The 26,766-nt window shown below is 38.4% G+C and overlaps 1 protein-coding gene across 2 annotated transcripts in view; it reads right to left on the bottom strand.

Annotated features, from left to right (window-relative positions):
• The window catches only part of RELN (reelin), a 296,224-nt gene that overhangs the window by 188,860 nt on the left and 80,598 nt on the right, over window positions 1-26,766 (bottom strand). For both annotated transcript variants that reach the window (XM_074827840.1, XM_074827841.1), the window contains exon 3: window positions 22,376-22,511. In XM_074827840.1, the coding sequence (XP_074683941.1) occupies window positions 22,376-22,511 (136 nt within the window). The remainder of the gene's footprint in view (window positions 1-22,375; window positions 22,512-26,766) is intronic.

Genomic DNA, 26,766 nt, shown 5'->3' with positions numbered 1-26,766 from the left:
GGGCTAAATTAAATTGAATTTCCCTGCATGTTTTCTCTTCCTGTTTTTAACTGGCACAGACACCTTTTAATGCTGGTGACAGAAAATTTTCATATTACTTAGTGACTGTCTGAAAACTGGATAGTTGCCCAGGAAATGGATCTGTACTATGTCACCATGCACAGCAGTTACCCATTTCAGAGCATAACCTTCCTAATCAAAGGACACACAACATAATGAAGAAAAATTACCCTAGTCACTGTTATTTCAGAAGTACTAGAAGATGAAATGAGTTTTCAGTTAATTATTGCACTGTTAACCTCTGATCCTAAAGGAGATCCGTGGTCTTGAACACGTTGATGTCATTAAGTAGGTACATGATAGCTCTTTACTGAGCACCTTTATGCCTTGCTTAAGGATGCCACAACTAACAAGATATCAGTTTTCTTTGCAAAACTGAGGAGAATGTGTCCCAAATTAGTCTACTGCAGTTTGGGTGCTGGCTGCCAGCAGAGGTGAGAGAGGATGTCCACGGTGCTGTAAGGAAGACCTCGAAATCTGTGGGCCACAACCTCCTATGACACCAAGGAATCCCTCAGGGTCCACACACCTTCCCAAAACTCACCAGTCACATCCTTAACATCACCCAGCACAACAGTGGGAGGAAAGGCTGCTAGATGTCAGGTGGCCAACAAGCCATCACTGCAGGGGAGAGGAGGAGCCAATGAGGTGTTCATGATAAAGCATTTTTGAAAGATTTGGGACCAATAAAATAATAATGAGAATTTCTGATTTTCACACATAGATGCTTTTTGTTCTAGAAGAGTGTCTAAATCTTGTTTAAAAATTGGACAGAATTTCGAATTGCAAAACCAAAGTAAAAATATGTTAAGCCAAAGAGTTCCCTTCCAATTTTTAATGAAAAAAAATCTCTTCCAGCTTTGTGTACAAAATTTTATCATATATTTAAATTTATTTTTCCCTCATTCTAACACAAATGTTCTTCTGATCTTAGTGAAAGGTCAAATATTGTCTGTTAATAAAGCTTTTAGCTTTTGATTCTTTGTGGCCCTACCCTTTTAGTCAGGCCTGTAAAGAGAATAGAAATGCCATTTTGGGAGTCATTTCAGGACTCTGAAATATGCTTCCTTTGCATCTCAGAAAGAAATCCAGACACTCTGAAATTTTTGTCAAATGAAACAATAAAAGCATGACTTGGAGCAGATAAAACATTTTCTTTAAGTTTTCATATCTTTAATTACAATGTAGGATTTACTTTGTGATAATTTTAAAAAGAAAAGTCATTTAGGAAGGAAAAATAAAACCATCTTCCAGACTTCCTACCACCACCATGCTTCCACTTGCCATATGCCACAGGCTGCAGGGAAGAGAATCGCTGCCCCCACTGCCTGGGCAGCACAGCCCCAGCATCAGTGAGTCAGGGGGGCCACGGGATGTGGCCAGCCTCCATCGCTTCAGACCAAGGACAGGCAGCAGTGTTAGCAAGCTGCAGTGAGGAATACAGGGGGTACAACTCGTTTCTGCATTGATCCATGCTTATCCAAAATTTATATTAACACAGGACAGGGCATGGAAATTGTGACATAAGGAGCCTGAAGTCTGATTTCTCTCCTTGTCCAGTGATATGCTATTTGTTTTATAGCACTTTGTTTCTACTGACAACAAAAGTTTAAAATAGTGAACAAAAAGTATTCCTTCATTTTCACAAAACATGTTTTTTTTCTAGTTTTGATTTAGGTGTAAACATTAGTATTCTCCCATAAATGTAACTTCTTCCAGTCATACATTTAAAATCCGTGATGACTATTTTGGTAACTCCAAGAAATGTCAAAAAGAACATGTCCCACTTCTTGCAGCTAGGCAATGAACAAACTTCTAGCAAATGACAACCTTGGAGTCATCCACAGAACTTGCATAATTAACACCACTTCTAATAAACTGCATCAGCAGCACGAAGAGTCAAATCTTCTTGCTTCAAAATTACCATTATATGTGAATGATACTGTCAAGAGTTCATATACACTTGGAATAATATTGAGGTAAAAGCATTTTCAAGCCAGTGATGATGCTAAATTTAGGCTTTGTAAGAATAATTTTTTTACCAAAGTTAAAGGGGACAGAAATATTTACATAAAATTAATAAAAACTAAACAGCTACTAGATAAATATTCTTACAGGCTTTTCAATACTCTGGATTTCAACTCACTAATTCAAGAGAAATTTAAAGAGGTAAGTAAAGAAAGACTAAAATGAAGGTTTATTTATATTTCTGCAGGAAGAGAAGTAAAACTAACAGTTAAAAATACTAGTAAGTATTAGAATTTTAAAGCGTAATTTAAATAATCAACAATAGTATTTATTGCACAGAATAGGCAAGACTTATCTTTAAATTTATAAATTCCCTTAAGAATAATTTTAATTATATTAATGTAAATATATTCCTTTTTGGCTTGTGGTAAAAATAATGATACCATTTGCACCCAAATAAATAAAACCACAAATGTTATTCACTTGACAAACTGCACTGTACTGCTATATATTATTCTCACACAGAACATAAGGACATATAGAGAGGGTCTGAAATGCAATCAGAAGAGTTATTGTAAAGCATATTTTTGACACCTTCTAGCCCAGACTACATCTAAATGAGAGATTGGTGCCTCTTATGAATTAAACATAATTCTTGATTTATGTTCCATTACCCTTGTATCAAAAACCATAGTTCTAGAGCAATGTCACTGTGAATTCATTTAATGATATTGATGATACATCTAACACAGAGAATACAAAGTAACAAGCGGTGCAGAGCATGGCTTTATAAATCACTCCTATAGAGCATGAGGCAATAAATAACAAGCCATTAATTTACTCTAAATTATGCTAAAATACTTAAACTACTTATGCATCAAATTATAAATACCTGCCATTTCTGGTAAAAATGTGAAACTTCTGACCAAGAAATTTTGTCAAATCCCACCATATATATCAGACTGGGTTTGCATTAGACCTTCTTTCTTTAAAAAAAAAAAAAAAAGGCAAATTGCAAAGAAAATATTGCAGCTATGTCATCCTTGACATTATAGACAGTCCAACAATGCAGCGTGCCAAACTCCTTCCAGTACCTGCATTTCGGAATTATCCATCTGCTTCTATGAGTTACTGACTTGATTGCATAGGCAACTATCCAACAACTAGAAGTGCTGCTGCAGTTCTTCAACTAAATATGAAGACCCAGGTCCTGAGAGCTCACTCGCTTTGAATTATCAGCACCTTATCTCATGAGAAGATCTCACGTGTGTCACGTGCGTACACAAATACTCACACTACACTTGTTGAGGCACACCACTCATGCAGTACCATCCTGTGCAATGCGATTTAAAATAGCAGAATCTGGTCTAACAGAGATTAGGAAACATTTTCCTTCAGAAAATTAAAATAGAGGGCAATGAAGGATTAATTTACAAATCATCTGAAATTACATATAGTTAAGAGTTGTTAAGGTTGAGAGTCTTTGGCAGGGAAACCAGCTAATTTGTTTCTTATGACCTACTTTCTACTATGTTAGGGAATTTAATTTCAGGTGTTGGCTTTTCTGCAATTACTCAGCATGAGTTCTATATCTTTTTGTCTGTGTCTGAGAAATAGTAAAACCACCTTCAATTATACTTATTGGTTATAAGTTTTTGAATCCTTTAGAGATGCAATTTCATATGCTTACAATGTGAGGTAGCAACTGTAAACTGGATTATGACCCTGTTGTGTAGGTCATGAGTGGTGTCACGGATGTAACAACCACAAAAGAAGATGTTTGCTTCCCCAGAAACTGCAGCATTCCTGACATATGACCCCAACAGGGAAGTCCCTCAGATGAAGTTGTGCACAAACATCTCTCCCTCCTTATTGGATCTGCTAATTGCTACAGAGGACACGGTCAGAGAAAAACAATTGTGCTCAAAAGAGCAAGGTTGTAAGCCTAAGGAATCTGGTTAATGGACCATGCACCCGACCATGCCAGCTGAAGCCCAAGTATTGGTCTTTCAAGGATACTTAACCTGGCTAGTCAAAAAAAGGGGAAAATAGCAGTCTGACAATTTGTACTCTACTGCACTCAGGGTGGCTCTTTTATTCCTTCATACATTTCTTAACACAAAGGACAAATTCTGCTGTTAAAAACCACAATGAGAAAGCTTAGGGCTGAGACAGTGCAGGAGATGGTTTGGGCTTCCCCAAACTGTTTTGGCTCCTCCACCTCTTCTCCTCTCCCCAGTAAACCAGTGATGTCCAGTACTGAGTTAGTTCCTAACCTGACATTTTGATAGTGGAGACTTGAGGATTACCAGAGGCGTAGACATGCCAATGAAACAAAACAGGTCTGGAAGAATAATGAAGTTGTCACTCAATGGTTTCTACTTTTTCCAAAATTTCTGTAGGCAGGGTGTTCACTTTCTGCACAAACTCTTCCCAGGCCTAGCTTAACCTGTAGCCCCACAAGCTTTGTTGTCTCACCACAAGCTCACTCCTCCTTTTTAGTTCCCAGATTGCTTTTTCTGTTCCTACCCATTTTTGTATTTCCCAAAATAATCTTAAAAATTTGCCAATGGGAAACACAGTAAACAGTTCTTTCTAACTATCCCATCTAGAATTATATCTCCCATTTTAACTTTTCCTTTGAAAAGAAACCACTTAGTCTAACATTGTTTTAACTATGTTTTTAGAATAAAAATGTAATTATACTCTACATATATGAACTTCAGTGCTAAAATTTGCTTCATCTAGCCATAACTGCATATCAGTTGTTGGGAGACCAAAGATTATGCTACTCACTGTAGGTCTTCCCCTTGCTTTTTATTTCAACAGCCTCCAACAGTCCTTTACATACTAACAGCTGCAGAGTACTTTTGCTCTTTTAATTTGTTTCAGTGGTTACGTGAGCAGATTGAGGTCAGTATAATGCCCTCAAAATTCCTAGTGGCAAACCACTGGTGTACATTAAATCTGAGACGGCCATAGCCCAGCCTTTTCCACATAAAAAATCCTGAGTCTGACCCAGTTTTGGCATAGGTTATTCTATACAAAAAGGAAATGTTCCCAAAGAAACTAATCTTATATATTACAAGCATTAGATACAGGCAAAACGTCAGGAGTTCAGTCTGTAGAGACCCGGCTCAACTGTAAAATTCATCAAAATAAAGCTTTAAAATATTAAGATAAATATAGACTTCTTATATGAACAATGACAGCCCAATTCATTACTGGTTTTCTAGCTACCATCTCAGCTATGTTTCCTAATTCTAACAAAACCCTGAAATTAAGTACTGTCAGCAGCAAAAGTTACACTTTTCATGTTTTGCCTTAGTAGACCAGCAATCACTCTGTAGCTGAAGACAGCTATTCTTAGTTTGATGCTATTTTGGTAACACTACTGCTGATTTAACCTCACCCATACAGACTCTCTGAATGCATAACTTCACACTTGTGCAGCAGGCAGTCAACTTTCTGCGGGTGCATTCTCTGCGGTGTGCTGCTCAGCCGTGGCTGGAAGTGCTCTCGGCCTTTGGCAAGTGCCTAGAGAGAGTAAATCTGCAGGAATGCACAGGCATGAAAGGTATTATTACATTGCTATTTGTTATGCTAATTTTGTTAAGAGTCTGTCAGAATTTCATTATAAACCGTATTTTCAGGGGGGTCATAAATCAACCATGAAATGTATTCTGCGCTCACAATTTCACACAAAGAATAAGTCCTAATAACATTATTATTTTGCCAATTTAAACAAAAAAAGAAACAAGGTTTATTAAAAGTCTGTGTATTCATTTTTCAAATATAATCTGAAAGTTTAAAGCAATGCTAAACAGAGTAGTGCAAACCTTCCAGCACTGGCAAAAGCGGAGCATCACTTGCCCTGTGATTTTTTTACTATCTGAAAATCTAATGTAGATCATGAAAACTTCATACACTTGGCTTAACATTCATGTTTCATCTGAGGTTTGTAACCCTCCCTTTCCCTCTGCCACTGGCTGCTCAACCTCCATGCAGCTGAGAGCCCCAGGACATGTGCCACAACCCTTAGAGGTTCCAGCTATGTGCAGCTCCAGGACCAGCTCCCACATAAAAGGGATCATCACTGGGAAGGGTTAACTACTTTGTCTTGGCTTTGGCACTCCCTGATACCTCCATCTGGGAATTCACATTCCAAGTCACATTATGGACCAGAAGAGTCCCGCTGCCAAAACCAGGACAAAATCCAACTTTGAAATCCTGCTTAACTACCTATGAGACAGATATAGATTGAGAGCCATGAGCTGCAGGTGCAAATAAACCATCTTTACCAAACTAAACTACTGCAACAAAACTACCTTTATTGAAAAATGTGATAGTCATCCTATAGTCCAATTACACAACATCTGTCAACCTCAGAAATACTTGTTTCTGATTTTAATTTATTTTGTAATTTCTTCTCCTAGTCCACGGGGACTTGCAGCCAAAAGTATTCCAGAGCTCCAAACATAGTCACAAACAGTAATCCTAGCTACTGCTTAGATACTTGGTGGGTTATAAATCAGCCATGGAAATATCTTTACAAATGTAAATAAATATCCCTGACATATTCTAAGCTGTAACAAGAGTGGAATCTTTATGTTATTTTTATTTCATTCAGCTAAAACATACTAACAGTTTGTAACCATAAAGTGTCCTCCTGAGATGCTTTGTTTTTGCATCACAACAAAGCATTAAAAGATCAACCCTTAAAAGCTTAACAACAAAAAAGGCCAAGTACAATCTATATGCACTGAAACTAATGACTTTGATGACAATCTACTTATCCACCACATCAGTCTGGCAACCTCAGGCATGAACTCCCAGAGTCTTAGTGTCTACAGGCTGTGCCATATGGCACTGCAAAGTTAGATTTAAATTTGGCTTCACTATCACAATGGTCATCTCTTTAAAGGCAGAAATAAATGTACTAACAGACACATGAGGAATGTATTCATTTTCAGAAAGTTAACATTAAAAAATTTGCACTTTTCTGAAGCATGACTTACAGCAACCACAGTGTGCTGCCAGGATTGTGAAATCTGTCACTATTGCAAGGTATGTTACTATCACAGGAGAGCTACAAATGAGCCTCATAAGAAGGATAAAGGACTGACAAGGATGTTCTGTGCATTATTTGGGGAGTGGGGAAAAAAAAAAGAAGAGAAAATGATATCTTAAGGAAAATGCCACACAGAGAGAAATATTTGTAAGAACACATTTCATATTTCCTAGTAAAAGGTACTGAAATCCTTGCATGGGCTAAAAAAATGGAATGTACTCTCAATGTACTTCAGAACAAAGACACTATCATTGTCGACTTCAGATTTATTTGCTCTCCCCCCATAAGAAATAAAGCCTATGTTCCTCATCTGTCAGCAAAAACTGCTTACAGCACTGAATTAGTGGTTCCCAGTCAAAGAACACTTCACATGGCTTTTCAAGGAAGGAGAGGGGATTGGGACACCATTTCCTACCTTCCCCTGGCAATCCAAGCTGCAGATCTCTGCTGGTGGAGGAGTCAGGAGCCACCACAGAGCAGTTATTGCCTCCTGTCCAGATGGGCAGACACCTCCCAACAGTGACTGTTGCAGCCAGGCTAAGTGACCTGGACAGGGACGTGAGCTGATAGTACAAAGAACAACTCAGAAGCAGAGCTGTCTTTTCCATTCCTTTACTCACTTGACTCTGGGACTCTTGTTTGCTGAGAAGAAACAGAAAAAAAAAAAAAAAAAAAAATCCCCATACAAATTAAAGGCTCCACAGAGTAAGAAACCCATTGCTCAAAGCCACTGGGAGACACACAACATCATTCTCTGAATTAATGATATTTTCATAATGTTAAGGAACAACAGAAGTCCAGACTCTTAGAAACCTTTTTGTATGGAGGTCACTCCAAAATAGATTCCTTGAAACAAAAAAGACAACAATTTGCACATGGATAATTGGAACAATGACCTAATTGCCCATACTATTTAAAACACAAAGCTCTGGTTAAGAACATCAGTGACCTGCAGAACAGTGCCAGCTCTAGGAGCGAAGGGACAGTAGCTCCAATGCTGGGCACTTCACCCAAGGGAAAGGTTGGATCTCCCTGGCAAGCAGGAAAATACCCAAACAGATTTCATGGCTGCTGGCAAGGTAAAGCATCACAGCTGAAATGTTTGTCCTTGCAGACATCATGGTTGAAATTTTGCATGACTTTCAGCATGACTCAAGTGCCGCATGCAAGGAGATCTGGTGGTATGTAGGGCACGTGAGCCTAGGACTGCAGCCCAGAGAGCCCAGCTCCAGAGGCACCAGGTTGCCTCACTGCAAGTTTTCTAGGCCTAGAGACTCAGGTACATGTAGTTCCACAGCCTGATGAAGGCAGACGGTCTCTCTCAAATTCCCAGAAGGGACACTGGTGTCTGACCAGCCATGCTCCTGCACATCTACCTCTCAACAATGTCCTGAATCCAGCTCCAAGCAAAGTGGCCTCAGTCACTTCAGTTAAGTATGGCATTTAGTGACCTTTTTCTCCATCTTTTCAGTAACAGACCAAAAGGTCATGCAGCAAGCCTGGATTGGTTGATACTGATTCAGTTCCCACCTTGGTCCAGGGATCTCCCTTCATAGAAAAGGGTTTTTCCCACTCACTTATAAGCTAAAACCTTCCATCAAACCGTGGCACTGCACAGCTTGTTACAGTCACTGGAAGGAATCAGGAAAAAAATCAACAAGGAAAAGCCTCGCAGACAGACAAGGGATCTAGGTCTTAATCCTTAATTCTTCCATGGGGGTGGAGTCTACGTGTCTCTGCACAGGTACCTGATCCAGCCCACAGACTTCAGGATGTCACACCATGTTGTACACAGCAGAGAGCTGAGATCCAGCTCCTCCTAGCCCAGGATGGCTCCACAAAAAAGCCACCTTCAGTATTTCAGCTTTCTCCATCTACTACCAAAAGCTTACATCGTGTGAGTTGATGAGCATACCCACAGCCCAGACAGAACAGGTGCTACCACTTCCAAACCCAAATTCCCACAGATGCAGACCAGGGATCTTTGAGTCACAGTCACCAGCACATCATGCTGTGACCAGGTTTACAAGCTTAGGTTATGCGACAGCAGAGGCCAGGCTTGGGGCAGGTATTTCCCAGGCACCTGAAATGGTGTTGGAAACCATGAAGAAGAGACATGTGTGACCTCTACTCGACACACTCAGTTCCCCCAGGAGAGGAGCTCCTCCTGGGGCTGTTTGCTGCATGGCTAGCTAAATTCTTCCATTTGCTAAGCTCTGAAATCTCCATATTACCTTTATTCAGACAGGGAAGTACTGGCTGGGTAACATCCTTTTCAGACTTGGTTTTGCTTCAGTAAAGACAGTTACTATAAAATTAGCAAACTGAAAAATCCCCGATGTTAGTTGATCTTATTTATAGAGGATAAGCATTGCTTTCACTCTACTGTTTTAAGAGAATAAGCCTTTCTAATAATTGAGCAGGATCATAGAGGCAATACTCCCAAATATTATCAGATATGGTCCTCTAATTTAAATGCAGTTCAAATAGTTTAGGGGTTTTTTTAAACCTCAGTATCTTCTGGAGATGTCATTTTCCCTTTTAATTTTGGCAATCTTACAAATTCTAGAGAAGTTTCCCAGTACCTCACATGCTGTCACAGCATCTTCAAGCCATCTTTACAGTTCTTCCATCATATTTTGTGTAAAGAAAAACTTTTAGCTCATCATTGCAACAGCTGCTAATGAAGATCTCTAGGCTTTCTTCTAATTGATGAAGAGAGAATGATAAATATTTTAAGTAGCCATTAAACTGTGCTAAATCAATGGTGATTTACACAGAATTTCTATAGGAGCATACAGCACATCCACTTTAATATCAAGTGAGTTAATTGTGATCAATGATACTACAGCGGAAGGCAAAAGAATTCTTAATGACAAGAAACTTTGCATGTTACAAAAATAGAAGCTAACAAGAAACCTCTTTGCTGCATTTTTCACATTACTTCATTAGTAACTACTACTATGTTGAAAAAATTAAAAGGAAAACATGTTTATTAAAGACTTTTATAGATCAATCAGTTTTATAAAACAATAGGATTAGGAAAAAAGGATAAGTCTTTTTAGCATTCATTTTTTCTCTACATTATTGGAAAATTATTTTAACAGATAGATGTTAGATTAATTAAAAAGTTAACATCAGATTTCAGGGTGATTTTTTTAGCTACTGAATACAAGACTGGAGACTATATGAGTGTCCTTGTCTCACTTTTACAACCTCTTTTGTTTGACTTGTAGTTTTTAATGTGCATCATAACACCTCTTATCCAGCAGTAAGAAATTCTCTGGGGAACACTTGCAGAAAATAGGACATTGAGTCCATAATTAAAGTAATCTCTTCCCAGGCAGATGCTTCAGTTGGCTCTGTTATCACATATTACAAAAGGCATCTTGAGGCCTATAAAATGTGCAGCAAATGGCTTTGGAGATGAGAAACAGCAATTTTTCATCTAATTTTGATCCATAGACATGTAAGTACTGTATTGCCACTTTTTGGTATGGAGCCAAATAACTATTGTGGTTGTTGAAATAAGCTTGGCAGTAACCAAAATTAAAGAGTACTCCAGCTTTTATCCTCAGTCAGGAAAGCCTTTTTCTAACCATCTTTACACTTAGCAAATAAGCGTGCCATCTCAAATATGTGAGTTAATGCCTACATCTGGATTTAGAAGAAAGGCTTTATGCAGCTTAACTCATATTCTCTCTCTATTTGCTTGTTAAAACCATCGTTCAAATTATGGCCCTAACATCTTCACTGCTTTGCAAAACAGTCTGTGATACTGATCAGAAGCATTTCTGCTGTTTATCTTTTGTATTTTAGGATGTTTAGGACATTGCTCTTTGAATGTGTAAGTAGGTTCTGCAAAGTAATTTGTTCATATCAGTGATAATCCTTTGCATAAACACTAATGCTGATAGGAACTGGGTGAGTTTATGGAGTATGTTTTTGGCTCCTAACTGTAACTGATGTGTCATATGTGAGCAAAATTTGACCTCAAACTAGTGATGTACTGAAAAAAAGGACAAAGAGATTGACTGTCTTCCATTATTTGTTTCTTCAAACTTGCTATTTTAAATTATTTTATATTCTTCCCTACTTGGGTGGGAAATCATAGACATTGCTGGAGACCTGCTTACTGTTTAAGACTTCAGAAATACATTTTTCACAGAAAATGTCTCAAGTAAATGTAGATTACTACTTGGGCTAAATAGCTTATGTTGAGCTAAGAGGGATATTTGGAAGGCTATCAGAGAAAATGCTACATTTGTTACATTTCTAATAAGAACTAAAAGATCTAAGCCACTTGAGAGCAATAAGGAAAAAAATGCCATGTTAGGAAAACCCTGTTTCATAATGTTACAGTGATATTGTATCTGTAAAATATATGTTATGAGAACAGCCATTAATCAGCAACAAGAACCAGAAAATGGCACGTGAAATACTTCAATAATTTGCTCTTAAAATAAAATTTATTATTATTTGAATTAGTCTAGGATCTCCAAGCCTTCTCCTAGGTGATAACTCTTTTGTATCACAACAGAATGGAACAGAACTCACTGTGAGCTGCTGTGATGATGACCCTGTGATTATGAAGTCACTATGGCATCCACCATTACAACATCACTATGTCCTCATTATCAGAGCAGGTGCCACCCCGATCCCTGTCTGAGACTTCTGCTCCCATGACTGAGCTGCTGCCCACCAGGAACTGCTGAGCAGCTGCTGTGCAGAAGTCGGCTGGACCAAAATCTCCTGCTGTGGTGCGCTCTGTGCCCCAAACAGCTCACAGGCCCACCAATATGTCCCAGTCACAGCCTGAGTAATCACACTTAGTAAGACGCAAGTAATGTAATACTTTGTTTAATACAGCCATCCTGGCCTTTTCACAGGGCTATTAAGGCAGATATGATGGCTTGGCAAATGGATGCACCAGTTATTAATTCTGAAAGTTAATGTTGTGCATCTCTCAGATGACCTTTTTTACTTCCACACTGGACAGAAAATTCCAATGCATTGTTGTGAAGGCTATCAGAAGACACCTGTTAAAATATGATGGCTCTCTCATCACATGGATGGACCCTATGTGGGCTACTGCCTGAAAGGACCATGTTGCCACGGTGGAGGAGGGAGGATGCTCACCTGGGGGTGGCTGTGCGCATCTGGCGATGCTGATGATGATGCCTCTAACCAAGGGGATTTTCTAAAAGGAATGTATTCTAGGCCATAAGAGAAAAGGAGACAAGACAGACATGCCGCACTGGATTCAGGAATGAGTCTCTCATTCATGAGTCTTTCAGGAATTACTTCCATTTTTCCAGAGGACAAATAGTGCAAGACAGTGGAGAAAGGGAGAGAGAGCTATTAAAACATTCTGGTTTAAACCTCTCTAATGTCAAGAATGGAAGAAAAACAAAGCAAAAGAATTATTAACTATTTCATTTACCTCTGTGTATTTTCTCTTTTACCTGCCAAATATGATTGTGTCAGAAACCTCTGCAAGCTTTGGAGCTCTCTTGATCTCAGGGGTCTTTAGCTCTGGAGGACAAAGTTCATGAACATATACAGACCACTGCATATAAGCAATGCTTGCATTCTGAATAACATAAAAAGAATTAACTGTCATTTGAGAATACTGTAAAAAAATCAGATAAAGACAGATACTATCAAATATTTTCCTAACACAATTCCATTTTGATGACATTTATATGATGTATATACTGAGGTTATAGAAAGGTTATTAAATTTTATTATTTATTCTGTAATATTTTATACATAATACTATTTTATAATTTATAATTATAAACAGATTGAAATCTATTTCATTCTATATCCACAGATAAGAACTATCTAAATATTGATAATAGATTTGAGTTTCTCAAGCTGAAAAGGGAGGGATACACCCTATTGTTAAGTACAGTTTAAACAATAATTGTGATAGATGTTTAAAGTTCATTCTGTCAGCTAGTTTGAGGTCATGGTCATTCTGACTAGTCAAATCCAAATTTTCCCAGCATGTGGGCAGAAAAAGCTGCTCTAATGTTTTTTATATCTTCAAATATAAGGTTTCTTTCTTTTTTGTTTTTAAACTTTTGCTAGAATTACATGTGAGACCACCATAGTATAGAAAAAGGGAGAAATTTTTTTTGTCTTATTGGATTTTCACGTTCATCATATCCAAGGTTTCACATTTTATACACATACATGAAGTTGTGCTGAATATTACTGCATGTCTATGTAATACTTTGTAAATTACCCTTAAAGTTCATCCAAACAAAGAAGACAAGAAAATTAAGTTAACTTGTTTTAACTCAGAATATGGACAGAGGTTCCTTATATGTCCTCAGCTGTGTACAAAGCAAAATTCCAAGCAAGTAATCTGAAGGCATGAATTTTAAAAAATACAAAAAGTGTTGTTTGTTGCTTTTGATGACAGCATGGACACGCATGATTGCTCTGCTGGATCAAGGCCAGCGCTCAGCATCCTGCAGTATTGAGCTCTTCACAAAGTTATTTAGTAATAGTCCCTTGCAATAAGTCAAGTGCTTCTCAAAGAAGTATACAGACAATACACTTATCTCAAACTCATTCATGCACTGGACACTTGCTGCATTATCCACTTGAGAAATAGCATTGAAATGATCAGACTCTCTCAGTCAAGCAGGGGGACATTCCAGAGCTACAAAGGGCTTCCATGCGGACACAGTGTCCAGTTGTATGGGCTTGTCTGCAGTACTGAAATTCAGCTTTCTAAAATACCTCTTACAACTGTCCTCTGCTTTTGCCTGCACTTGTGGGGTTTTTTGTGTATATGTTTACCCCTACAGAATGGTTCCGTGTATGTTTATTGCTCACTCTTCATATCATCAACATTTGTAAAAGAATTCACAAAAACTATTTCTTGCCTATTTCATTAAGCATACTTTTTCTAGGATGTCATTTTGAAAGGTTTGCTATCAATCATTTACTAGCAGCCAAAAGATATTTCATTCAATTCCTCTGTTACACAGAAAAACCTCCTAGTGGAAGCAAACTGTTGGAGTGTGTGTAATATATTTTATAGTTTAGTAATGTTTTCAAAATTAAACCATCTTGAGAAAAGGGGAAGACAAAGGACCTCTTTGAATGAAACAAAGATTTATGTTGTTGGTGAATTAAAATATGTTCTGAAAAATAATCCTGAGGCTAAATTTCAGAGAGAGAAAAACAAAGTTCAAGAGAGAATTTTAAACATAACTACTGATAACTGTACTGCGGATTGTGAATTGATGGTCTCATGCACAAAAATAGTGGGTACGTTGCTCAGAAAGGGAAGAAAGTAAAATCTAATCTTTGCTTCTAGAATTGCCAAATGAACATTTGTAAGAAGGGAAGTAATTCTCACTATGATTGTTTTATTATTTAGATAATATCAGTAGAAAATGACTGAATTTCATTTTATTTCATGCAGGAGGTGCCAGAGTCCTATATGGAACCACGCCAAAATCTTAACAGAGTAGCCAAAGGCTATATTGAGCTGCCTTCTGCTATTATACAAGTATGTGATATATTAAATTTGTATCATACGAAGAAACCACCCTAATATTGTATCATCTTGCAGTTTCTATTCTGACATTACACAATGTTGATGAAAGTAGCATTTTATGCTTTTTGCTCATCTTTTGAATTAAGCCCAGCTAACTTATCAATAGAATTTTCATGTGCTTTTATTTTTAATAAATGTTCACATACCCATTCTTCCCAGCTTTGTTGGTTCTGCTTTTCTTGCACCTACACAGCATGAGGAGCCTAAAATAGCAAATGGCCAGTTGTCTGCAAACTTGGAGAGAATGTTTAAAACTGAGCATTCCTCTCATTAAAGTGGGCTTTTAGTAGGAGTATCAGACATCTAAGAGAACATTAGACAACAGCCTTTACCTCCAAGGAAAAAGGAAAAAAAATTCAAGATTTTATGATCTTTACAAAGTTGCCTTCTTTATTCATATCCTTCAGCAGGTTTCAACTCTTGAGCAGCCCGCTTATTGAGCATTCTGACTGTTGAGGGTGGTGGGGATGAAAAATTAATTTTCATGATTTGGCAAAAGGTGCCTGTGTTTAGGCAGCTGAGTCTGTGTGAGTGGGATTCAGATCCAGATTTAAAAGAGCTTAAGATAGGTGCCTATATAAAAGTCTACATGGCAGCTAGGTCGCTAATGATCCATTTTGGTCAGTGGGGATCTAGGGCTTGATTCAGATGCCTAAATATATCTAAAATAATTTTGAATGTCCTAAGGAAACTAGTAGAGCTACAGAGACCTTCTAGACCTGCAGGTACCTCTCTCCAGGTGTAGAACTGAATGTCAGGCCCTAGATGTCTATGGAACGAGACTGCAGCCCCATTAACTCTCAAGGGAGTTATAAACACACAGCTCACACATAAATATTTACCTGGAGACAATGACATATCCTATCTCCAGTTGAGAACAACTGAAAATCCCTTTGAGAAGTGGAACATCAGGCGCAACCACCTTCCTTCCTCCTTCATGGTTTTCTTCCTTTGCTCTGAAAACCTTTGAATACTCACTATCACAGTACACTTTGTGATACCATCTTCTGCTAACAAAGTTTATGAAAACACCCAGAATTCCTCATTGGTCATCTCTGTTTGCTTTACCACCACACAAAATAGACAAAACTCAGTCAAAACTAATAGACAAGCTAAATCTAATTCTGCACAGTCGGTTGAGTCTATGCTGCTTGGGGTCATACTTAGAGGAGCCACAATGATTCCATGTACAGTGTTTGCATTTCACTGGAAAATTAACAAACACAGAAGATGAAGGAGGTAATCTGGGCACCACATCAAAATGGGACATGAAAGCAGAGCCAAGATCTGAATCAAATATTGGCTTGTGATTTTCAGAATGTTACACATAATGCTGATTGACGGTACAACAATGCCTCTACCCAGGGAAGTGGAAAACCAAGCAAAGGAGTAATTTTTCTTCATAGTTCCATTAAACTGACACACCAACAAGGAACTATTACTGATGATTTAGTTTTTTCCACAAGGCATAAGTTATAAGCAATATGGAAAAATAAAACAACTGCAACACTGGGCTAATGTCAGAATTACCCTGACTGTAAACAAGTACTGTATCTTATTTGGTGCCTGTACAACCCTTGTCTCAAACAGAGTCCACATCGGTATCAAAAAGAGTGGTAAGAAATATCCTGCTTCACTCTTACCTTACAATAAAGAGTAGGAAGAGAAGGGCAGCACTTAACTGAAGCAGGGAGTTGGTGCTTCACAGAACCCCAAAGCCAAGGCTGTCTATACATTAAGGTTTCCATGTGCATTATGACAGACTCTTCAACTGACTGCAATGAACAATATATTTCATTGTACAATTCTGTTTCATCTAAAGAACATGAGGGATAAAAACTTATATGACCATATAATTAAGAGTTGAGTGACTATATATAAATACAAGGGACCTAAGGGACATTAGTTCGGATATTTACTATTTTTTGTTTACTTTCCAGTTTTAATATTTGCATTATCATTGTGTATAGAGTAAACATAATTGTGTACTTGATCTTGAAGATAATTCTCTATATTTCCTTCAAACAACAGTAAACAGTGTCTTAAATGACAGTTTAGCTAAGTGGTTTACCAGGGGAACGTGGTGACTTCAGACAACATAGCCCTTTCCCATCCTGGCTAGAGGACTAATATAGCAAACCATGTAATCTTCTTGGATGTTTATTCAATATTTCCATAATTATTATCGTAGCTTTTCTATAAATACTTTAAATAGGTAACCAATTCTCTCAATCACAGTCTTTATGTTCTGTAGTGTTTGTTCAGCATGATATTTCAAGTTCAAACATTAACACACTTGCCAGTTCCTAGAAACAGGCTTAAACACATGGACATGAAAAGACCAGTTCTGGAACAGGGTACTCCAAATTTCCCAGTTGTATCATTAGGTGATTATGAGAAAAGACATGCTTTCAATGAAAATCACATCTCCTTTCTTGAAAGTTTCTTCCAAGTTTCTTTCAATAGTTCAGCTGTCTGCCTCAGCATTCAGTCCCAAACTATTTTCCTGGAGCTGTGCTAAGAACCAGTTGCTCCTGCTTCAGGAGAAGTGATGTGGCTGTGCCCTGCCTCAGCAACCACAGCTCTTCTACCTCTGTCTTCATAGGGGGACACCGCCAGGGCACACCGCCACAGCTACTCCTGTTCCCTCTTAGCTGTTTGTACCATAAGCTGGGCTAATTAGGCATCAAATAATATACAATTGGGCCTTTGACTACTTTCAAAGACTTTTCAATGTATGAAATTCTAAGATCAGTTGTGATGGGTCACATCTCTTATATGGGTTATTAGATACTGCCTACAGACTCAGGCAGACAGCACTACAGAAGTCTAGCCCACTGTTAATACAGGTTATAGTGAATATATGTATAGACACAATCATAATTATAAGACACCTGTTCAATGACTAACAAAAATGGCTGTATAAGAAAAATACTTATTTTCCAAAGTAATTTCTGTAGCAACCTATTTCATACAGTAGCTGGAACTTCTGCAATAAACCATGCTGATGGTCAAAACACAATATGCTTTTGCAATTTAGGTCAGCTTTATCACTTTTACAGCCTAGTGAGTTCAGCCATCTATAAAACAACAGGCTTAACAACCTAAGATGTAACCCAGCATGCCACCCTGCTTAACAGCCATTATTATCCCCCCTGACAGGCTGAGCTTTAACTAGGTTAGTGTGAGCTTAGAGCAGAAATTACAAACAGTGAAACCTAGCTGAAGGATTATGAAGATAATGTCTCACAAATTTGCACACAATCAGAGAAATCACTTGTTAGTTTAGAGGAGGACCTACTATTTTTTGGTGGTAAAGAGCATTTACAGATCCTGGTAACTTGCTTAGGAGCCCCTGGTGCTCAACACCTGTTTAAAATAGTCCTAAATTACTGCTAAGAAAACTATTCTGCAAGAAATGATGCATTTTAGCTTTTATTTCCTCAACTCATATGGAGGTATCTATGGTGAAAAAATATTGAAGGATTACACTGAGATGTACTACAGAGACACCAACAGATTTCTGTGTTTCTCTTAGAAGTGTATTTTATAAAGGGGTACTTTTAAATATTTATTTATTAACCATAATAAGGTAGTTTGACAAAAAAAGAAAAAAAAAAAGATGACAGAATAAGTAACAGTTTGCACATGATCAGTGTAAAAACAATGGCCATTGCATGATTTTGCATAGAAGCAGATTGGCTCCAGCCACCTTCCCCCATGGAGCGCAGGGCTCTGCACCATCCTTGGCCCAAAGAAATCGGGGAGAAGGCTTGCTGAGTCAAACGCTGAACCAAGGAAAGATGCATGGCTCCATTAGGCAACATTACATTCAGATCTGGCAGTGACACATCCCTGCACATGATGCAAATAACTGGATTACATCAAGTTGTAGAGATGAGGAATCTTCCAGTGGGGAAGAAAAGAAACTGAGTGTTGTGCTGGCAAGCTGCTGTATAAGGCGTGAATCCCAGTTTACTGTATCCCTGCATCTCCCATCCCCAGGAATAAGCCCATCTTCCTTGCTGGGGCCCCCTGTGGAACTGAGCCCCACATGCCTCCCCACAGCATTCCCAGTTCCCCTCATCTCAGAGGATGAAACCTTTGCTAGTCCTCTATTCCTGCAACAGCAGCAATGCTTTGGGTGTCCAGCACTGGCTGTTTTAGTAAGCTAACTGTGGCCAGAAGCTACCCTCCTTAGCCATGCCTGGGAAACTCATAGTGAGCTGGTAGCTGGAAACTGCCAAATTTATGCCAGAATTTCTGGCTGTTTATAGACAATCACGTTGTAACAGGCAGGACTGTCACTGGGAATGTCTGAATTTACTGGTATAAAAGCTCTACCTGGCTGCTGATTTTTATGGAACTTAGTATCTTGATACCTCAACCCCCTTGACACGTTTGTTTGGTTACCAATGGGTACAAGAGCTATGGGGGACAGACTGACAACATCAGCACACAAATCTTCTTTCTTAGGGGTTCAGCCTTTTTCAGGACTGAGCTCTAGAAGCATGAGGAAGCAAAGCAAAGCATGGATGAAGCAAAAAGGAATTTTGCCCATAATGTCTATAGGATCACAGCTTCCCTGTGTCATGTCCATTCTCCCAGTGGAAGCCAGAGGAGGTCAACAGTATGTGTAGTTAATAAAAGCTAACCGTGCACTGGCCTGTGGGATATTTGCCTGGTGACCTTTGTCCAGTTCCTCCCAAGAATTGTCTAGGGAGGAAAAATGCACTGCAAAAATGGCACACCAAAGTTAGTGCTAATTAATAACCTTATTATCCATCCCCAGAGAGTCAAAGACTAATGACCTAATTTGAATCATAGTCATATTGGCAACAAACAGCATAGGAAGCTCTTACCTATATTGCACTGTTGTCAGAGCCTATAAATTCAAGTACCTTTTGTAAATATTTTTAATTTATATTTAATTAAACTCAAAATTAATTTATTTTAAATTTCAACTAGACTGGTAGTTAGTCTCAAGTGTTAAAAAATCTTGTTTGAGTTAATTATTTGGTATAGAGGAGCAAATGGAGATGAACAAGGCAGAGCCTTGGAACTCTCTGGAAATCCTGAAGTCAGAGAACTGCGTAAAACAGGCAGACTAACACTGCACCAAAAAAATAGCTTTGTTTACTGCAACTTGTGATTTAGTAGGCAGGGGAAATAACAGCTGAGGCAAGAAAGTGTGGGCAGCTGAAGAAAAAATGAGGAGGAGGGTTAGAGGTAAAACAAATTCCTCCTCCCTTCGTTTCCTTCAAGTGATGATCACATTTACCCAGAAGTCCTGAAGCCGAGTGTGATCCTGGAGTAAACAGCAACTTTGGAGGAGCTCAGCCTTTCCATTCTTGTCTGAAGTTGTCCTACAGGACACCAAACTGATATAACTGCATTGTTTTGCTCATCCTCAGAGACAAACTAGTATGACCCATGGAGCATCCTTATACCATGGGGTGAGGCAGTCTGTAAAGCCACTGAGACTGACGGGCACCTGGGCCAGGGACCCTGGGAGCAGCTGTGCTGCTGGGCTCGTCAGTGCGGGGTCACACCACTCAGCCCTGCCAGTCTCATGGAGAGCAAGGGAAGGCAGTTTTGGTGCCTCTCCACCTGAACTGCTGACATACATAGGTGGAATCCATGCTGCAAATTACATAGTCAAGAATAAATTCAGATTTCTGCTATGTATGTTCTGCACACTGCAGCATGGTTAAGGACTTTACTAACATAGTGCAAACACCACCATTTTTGAAGAGGTGTGTCATGGCTTATACAAACAGGGTATTATAGGTTGGATTTCCAAAACCGTTCGGTGCTGACCTAACTCTGTTTCCACTGAAGCCACTGATGAACCTTCTACTGATTTCAAGATAGGCAAGCACTCATTGTCTTAGAAAATGTCCCTTTAATCTTACTGAAATGGGAATCAGCATAGTAGTATTTGTCAAGCTATTTGTCAGCTCTTCTTCAACAATGACAAACATGAACAAAAAATCCCAATACAAAACCATGGGGAAAAAAAAAATCAGTCACAGGAAAATGAATATTTATAAACTGACCTCAAAACTTGCAATGGAGGGTCATATCTCATATAAATAAATACATTCACAGTCAGTGTGCAAGCTGGACCAATAATTATTTCTTAATACCAGGAAAAACAAAAATTCAAGAAAGAATGGGAGTAAGCAAACATATGCAGAAATGTACATCTCATTTCTCATTTTTCTCGGGCAGCTCAAAGAACAAAATTTAGCTGCTACAACTTGATCAACAAAGGAAACTATTTTTAGAGAGGAATTAAAGGTAGTATAAAATTCACAGCTTTTCAACAGAAAAAACATAGCTGACATATTTCCTCAAGGCATATACAATGATTTTATGAGGCTAACTTTTCTGACACAGAATTTCAGTAAAACAGTGACAGTATTTCCTCAAATATTTCATCAAATTTGACTTTTGTCAAGTAGTGAATGGGAATCTTAAATATTATAAACAGCTCATCAACTGTTTGATGAGTTAACTGAGTTAACACTCATCAAAACTAATTTTTTTCCCAATTTACTGTTAGACATTTAGAGGGAAAAGAAAGCTAGAAATAAAAATGTCTTGACATTGTCATTGCAGCTAATAAATAACATACTGAAACAGTATAGGCAAAAAAATGTGCATTACGTAGGAAAAGGGAAATTCCAAAGGCACAGATCGATCAATCAACAGGTACTGTGTTCACCATCAGCAACTTATGTTTTCAAAGAAGTCACACACTTTTTATTTTTTACAACATGTTAAATAGTAAAATAACTTGATTATGTGGGGCACTTACCTGCAGCTTCCCAGTATAGATAGAAAGGGAATAATACTCAGAGGAAGATTTGTTTTGACAAACAGGACAGTCACAGGAACACAGAAAAAGTCTCACACACTAAAATGTTACAACTGCTCACTTATCTAATTAGGGAGCAGTCTGACTTTTTCTCTGTGAACAGGTCAAACTTGAAATATTTTCTACGTTCAACTCTACGCTAGGTGTATTTGCTCCCTCAAATGTGATCTACCAAAATTTTGGGACAAATAATTAGAAATAACTTCAAAGTAAAATATAGTAATATATATTCTAATAATACATGTTAAGCTGTGTATTTTGTTGGTGCTATATTGTTGTCTTTAAAACAAATTACAAAAAAACCCAATAAGGATAACCTCTTGTCTTTTTCCAGATTGTAAACTAGTTGAATTTAGCAGAAGTTAAAGTGTTTATTATTAGGAAAAGTAAATACTTGAGTGTGACTACTCTCAAATACTTCTACTTTATGTTGATGCTTACAATCTGAATAATACATCTGTGTGATGTTCTAACTCTTATTAAATGCAATAGATAAAAAATTTGGTCAATGCAAATGTGCTGTCTACTTAAAGGATCAATAATATGATTAATAACTAAGAGGAATCGATTTCTATTGAAATGCTAGGCTTGATGCACTTGTATGTTATTTCTCTGATAACATGCTATGTTACAAAACACTACCTCCTTCCTAAATGCTTTGAAATATAAAGTCCTAAGATGCACAAAAACTCTTCAGCCGGGAAGAACTCAATGTCCTTGATCCAGACATAAGGTCCTACTGCAAGGAGGTTAGATCATTTCATTATCTCCAAAGCGATTATCTTCTCATAGGCATTGTGTGTATACGTACATGAAGTTGACACAGCCCGTCCCCGCAGGTGGAGCAATCCACACAAAACTGAGGTTTGTAGTCGGGAGATGGCTCACATGTGATGCAACCACGCTGCACATGAACTGGTTTCCAAACTGGTGGTCAGACATAATTCCTACCAGAAAGACACAGGGGAGATAAAGAGTAACACATGTTAATGTCTCATTGCAAGGTGCTAACAGACTGAGAAATACATCTGCCATGCGTTTCACCATGGCAACATGGAATATAAAAAAGAAAACCCAAAAGTATGCCACTGAGTAATTAGAATTAATGCCAATGAAAACATTGGAGTTGGCCTTTGCTTGAGTCACGGCTGACTTTGTATTTACTGTGAGGGTCCATGTATGTACTACTGTTATTCTTCATGAGACCAGTACCAGAGGAATTATTTGCATTTTTAAAGGAGGAGCTGGATCACAGCGATTGTAAATCAATGTTATTCCACTACCTGATTACAGATCTAATGTTATTCCATTATCCATTACAGATCTAAAAGAAAATAGAACCTGAAGGAAAAATGCTATGTTTTAATAAGCAAAATGAAGCTTTTAGAGAAAGGTGTTATTTTCTAGTAGGCAGACACATCTATTTGAAAAAAAGCAGATGAACTTTGGATTCATGCACTCTTCTTCTGATCTGAAATAAAACCAGCAACCTTTAGCAGTTTTACCAGTATACACTCCTTTGATTTTTTCTTTTTTAATCAGCCTTTAATACCTGAATGAATGTAAATGTCATCTATTAATCCCTCCCCCTGGAATTCAGTGCTGTTCATCATTAGACAAAAGACTTGTATTTTTTAACAAAAAAACAATATCAGACAGCAATCTTCTCACTCTCAGAGCCCTCCTGTAGTTTCCTACAAATTAGTGCAAACTTGGTTGTTTGTTTAACACCCTTTGGCTTACTTGAGTGGATTACTACACCTTTAATCCTAGTACATTAAACAGTAAATGTTGAAATTATTCTTTTGAACGCACTTATCAGAAGGAAATGCCTTGTTCCAGCTTACTTCAAATATTGAACCTTCAGTTCAGAAAATAGTGACATAGGCTGAAACATTGTTAATAGAATCAAAAGGAAAAGTGAATGGTAGCAGGTACCTCTGTGCTCGACAAGGTCAATGTTAGCTGATAGGTGATTGTATCTCAGAAAGTTTATAGTGGCTGGTATTTCTTACATTTACTTGTTGCAATTCAAGCAACAACAAAGAAATAAAACCCATCTCTGCCTCTCAGAATCCTCTACAATGGTTTTTGACAGCAATTCTTCTGTAATGTGAACCCAGCAATTTCTCTTAACCCCTCACTGATCCAGAGGAGGAAGGAATTTGTAAGCAAAAGATTTCCAACAAGGAGGGGGGTGAATCCTCCCTGGTGCAAGCACACTGCTCCACTCAGTGCCTCTCCAGGGACTGCCATGCCAGCAGCACATCACAGAGATGGGGGGACTGTCTCACAAGCAAACCTTTTAGCATTTTATAGATCAAAACCAACATCTGAAATCCCATTCAGGTACTGGTGAGGGTCACAGACTATAGCTCAGGGTTATATATATGTTATTATCCTGAGGCCCATTAAATTCTGAACGAGCTTCAATTTTGGTGGAGGAAGAAATGAAGCCACAGCGAGTTTAAGTAATCTGTCCCAGGAATGACAGGAGGCAGTCTGTGATGGCAGTGATGCCCGTATCTTTTATAAATGACCACAACCTTCTCACTTAGGGTTTTTCAATTAGTTCCCCACTGAAGTATACATATGAGGTTTTCCATCATTCACACAGTTACACCTTTCAGCTCAAATCCCCAAGCGATGCTAAAGCCTGTTGGGTCAGGATGGCCACAGAGAAGGCTCAAGCTCCCCTGGGTGGAGCCTCTTTCTGGAGAGCAGTAGTAGGGAAATCCAGGGAGATGATATTTCACTGACTCTTGCTTATTGCAAGACACTAAATGCAAATGAGATTTGGTCATCTCTTGCCACACTGTACTGCCATTTTAAGTGATCATTTGCTTTGCTTTCCTTAGCTAATTGGGAGGAGTGGCATTAATATCCTCAAAGAAACCCACTTGACTGGTGCCCAGGCTCATTACCCTGGTCTCGCTGTTGAAGTCAATCCAGCAGTGCCCTGCTGAGACAGATGTGTCCAAAAATATGCCGAGAGGTCCCTTGCAGGGTGAGTGGTACTTAGGCAAGTGCTTTTCTTTCCTGAGGGTGAAAGGTGGTAACTCTGCTTCTTTCCCAAAGCTGTGGGTCTTGTCCCTCTCTCTTTGAAGTTTGTGCTAAAGCCAGTGACTTCAGTGATGTGGGACAGGGTCTCTGGGACTGATGCAGAGCACCAGCTCTCATCTGTCATCATCTCTGGCTGCACAATGGGAAACAGAGCCAGCTATAGACTTTAGCAGGTTAATTAAATAACAGATGCTGTCAGGGGAGAAACAGGAACAGCCCTTCAGTTTGAAGAAATCCCCCTTTCTCCAGAGCCAGCCAAATACAAGGGAGGACAAAGACTGCCCTACCATATCCCCCAGCTGGGGGACAGGCACACTAGCTCAGGAAATGTGACCGCTTCCCTCCTTGGCAGCAACTTGTGAGTTAATGAATTCCCTAGGTTTCAAGCAGTAGACTGCAAAAATGTGTCTAATACATCAAACACATACAACATCTGTGGAGAATTTCTTTTTCCTTTGATTTACAGTTTTAAAAAAAGCACAACTTCCCAGTGACTAGAATAAATTCTAAACAATGAAAAAACAACTCATTCAATTTTTTTCAGAAAAAAGTCAATGAATTGCCCAGAGAATATTCTGAATTCAATTTTATTATTTTATCACCATTTTATCTTTATATTTTATTAATAATTTATTGTTATAATTTTTTCAATAAAAACAACCACTCCTCATCTGCTGGACCTTTACTGGGTACATCAACTCCATTTTGGAGTTCAGAGTCTTCAGAACATTTCACAGTAATTAAGTACTGAGTCTGCAGTGAGTGACAGTTATATTTAAAAAACCTTTTTGATGCTTAAACCCTGAAGTTTCCTACTGAAAATCTGATCATAAAAATGCCAAAAATCGAGAAAGGTAGTTGATACTAAGAACTCACTAAATTAAGGATAAAGATTGTTATTTCCCCCTCTTGCTTCCAGTCTTTTTGCAGTCCCTGCTATGGGAGGCAACTCCTTCCTTCTCCTCCATTCCCTCTCCAACCTGGCAAGCTGCTTCCCAGACTGAATGTTTGCCCCATAACAAATCAAAGGACAAATGTGAAACAGCGTTTTGCTGCAAAAAATAAAATGAATACAAGACAAGCCTGATTATATAGCAGCTCTCAGAACAAAACTGTATCCTGTATGTACATCAGACAGCTTCAAAGACAGAGCTTGCCTTCGTTTAAGGCGCATGGCTCAGGTCAACATTGTTCTACAGGCATCCACCTTTCATGTCCTGTTGACCAGTACAACTATATATGTTCAAGTCTAGTGTTTACAAAAGTGATAATCTTAAGGTAAAATTTTAAGATCTGTCTGTATAAAGCTCTATAAACACTTTTGCAAATAATCAACTGTTTCCATGTGACTTACTGAATACTGAAATGTTCAAAGGTTTGTGACAGCTGCACGTCTACAGCTCTAAAACATGCTACATGCAAAGATACTGTTAGCATCTCTCTGAACTCCTTTTCCCTCTTTTTTTACAGTGTGCACTCATCATACTGACGTGTTTCAGACATCCACACTTTCTAGATCCTCCATCCCCTAAAACTGCTGAGGCTTTACGAGTCTCAGTATAATCATTCAAATCCCAGACATGCTTTTTACTTACCAATAGCACTGCTAGGAGAGGAACTAGACATGCCCAGTCCCTCTCAAGATTTAACTCAGCAGCTGGTTTTACTGTGCAAACTTTTAAAAATGTGCTTAACCCTATTCAATGCACTATCTATAGTCACTGAATCAAAGAACTTCTATGTGTAGAGGTAGATTTCAAGATATAGATTAAATACAAGAAATCTAGGGATAGAGAAGAATCTCTGAATGGAAAATCTTAGGTAAAGGCTGATAACAAATACATAGCTTCAATCTTTACATGTGGAAAATTATTTTATTGATAATCAGAATCGCTAGTAGGGATGTAGCAGCTAATGCAGGGAAATATTTTGCCTCTTTTATAAGGTGGCATACAGGAAGGTGAGCAAGACCACCTGGTTTAGGTGGTCCATAAATGGCCAAGTGGAAGTGCAATTCCTGAACTCCTTATTACTTTCACCTTGTTGTGTAGCTTCTCCAGAAGGGAGAGCTACAGAGGAGAGGAACTATTCTGCCATCTGGACCCCTGGAAGCCAAAAGATGATATCTTCTACTGGCAG

This window comes from Strix aluco, chromosome 5, assembly GCF_031877795.1.
Source record: "Strix aluco isolate bStrAlu1 chromosome 5, bStrAlu1.hap1, whole genome shotgun sequence".
NCBI classification, from domain to species: Eukaryota; Metazoa; Chordata; class Aves; order Strigiformes; family Strigidae; genus Strix; species Strix aluco.
This window is presented reverse-complemented; position numbering and strand designations above follow the sequence as displayed.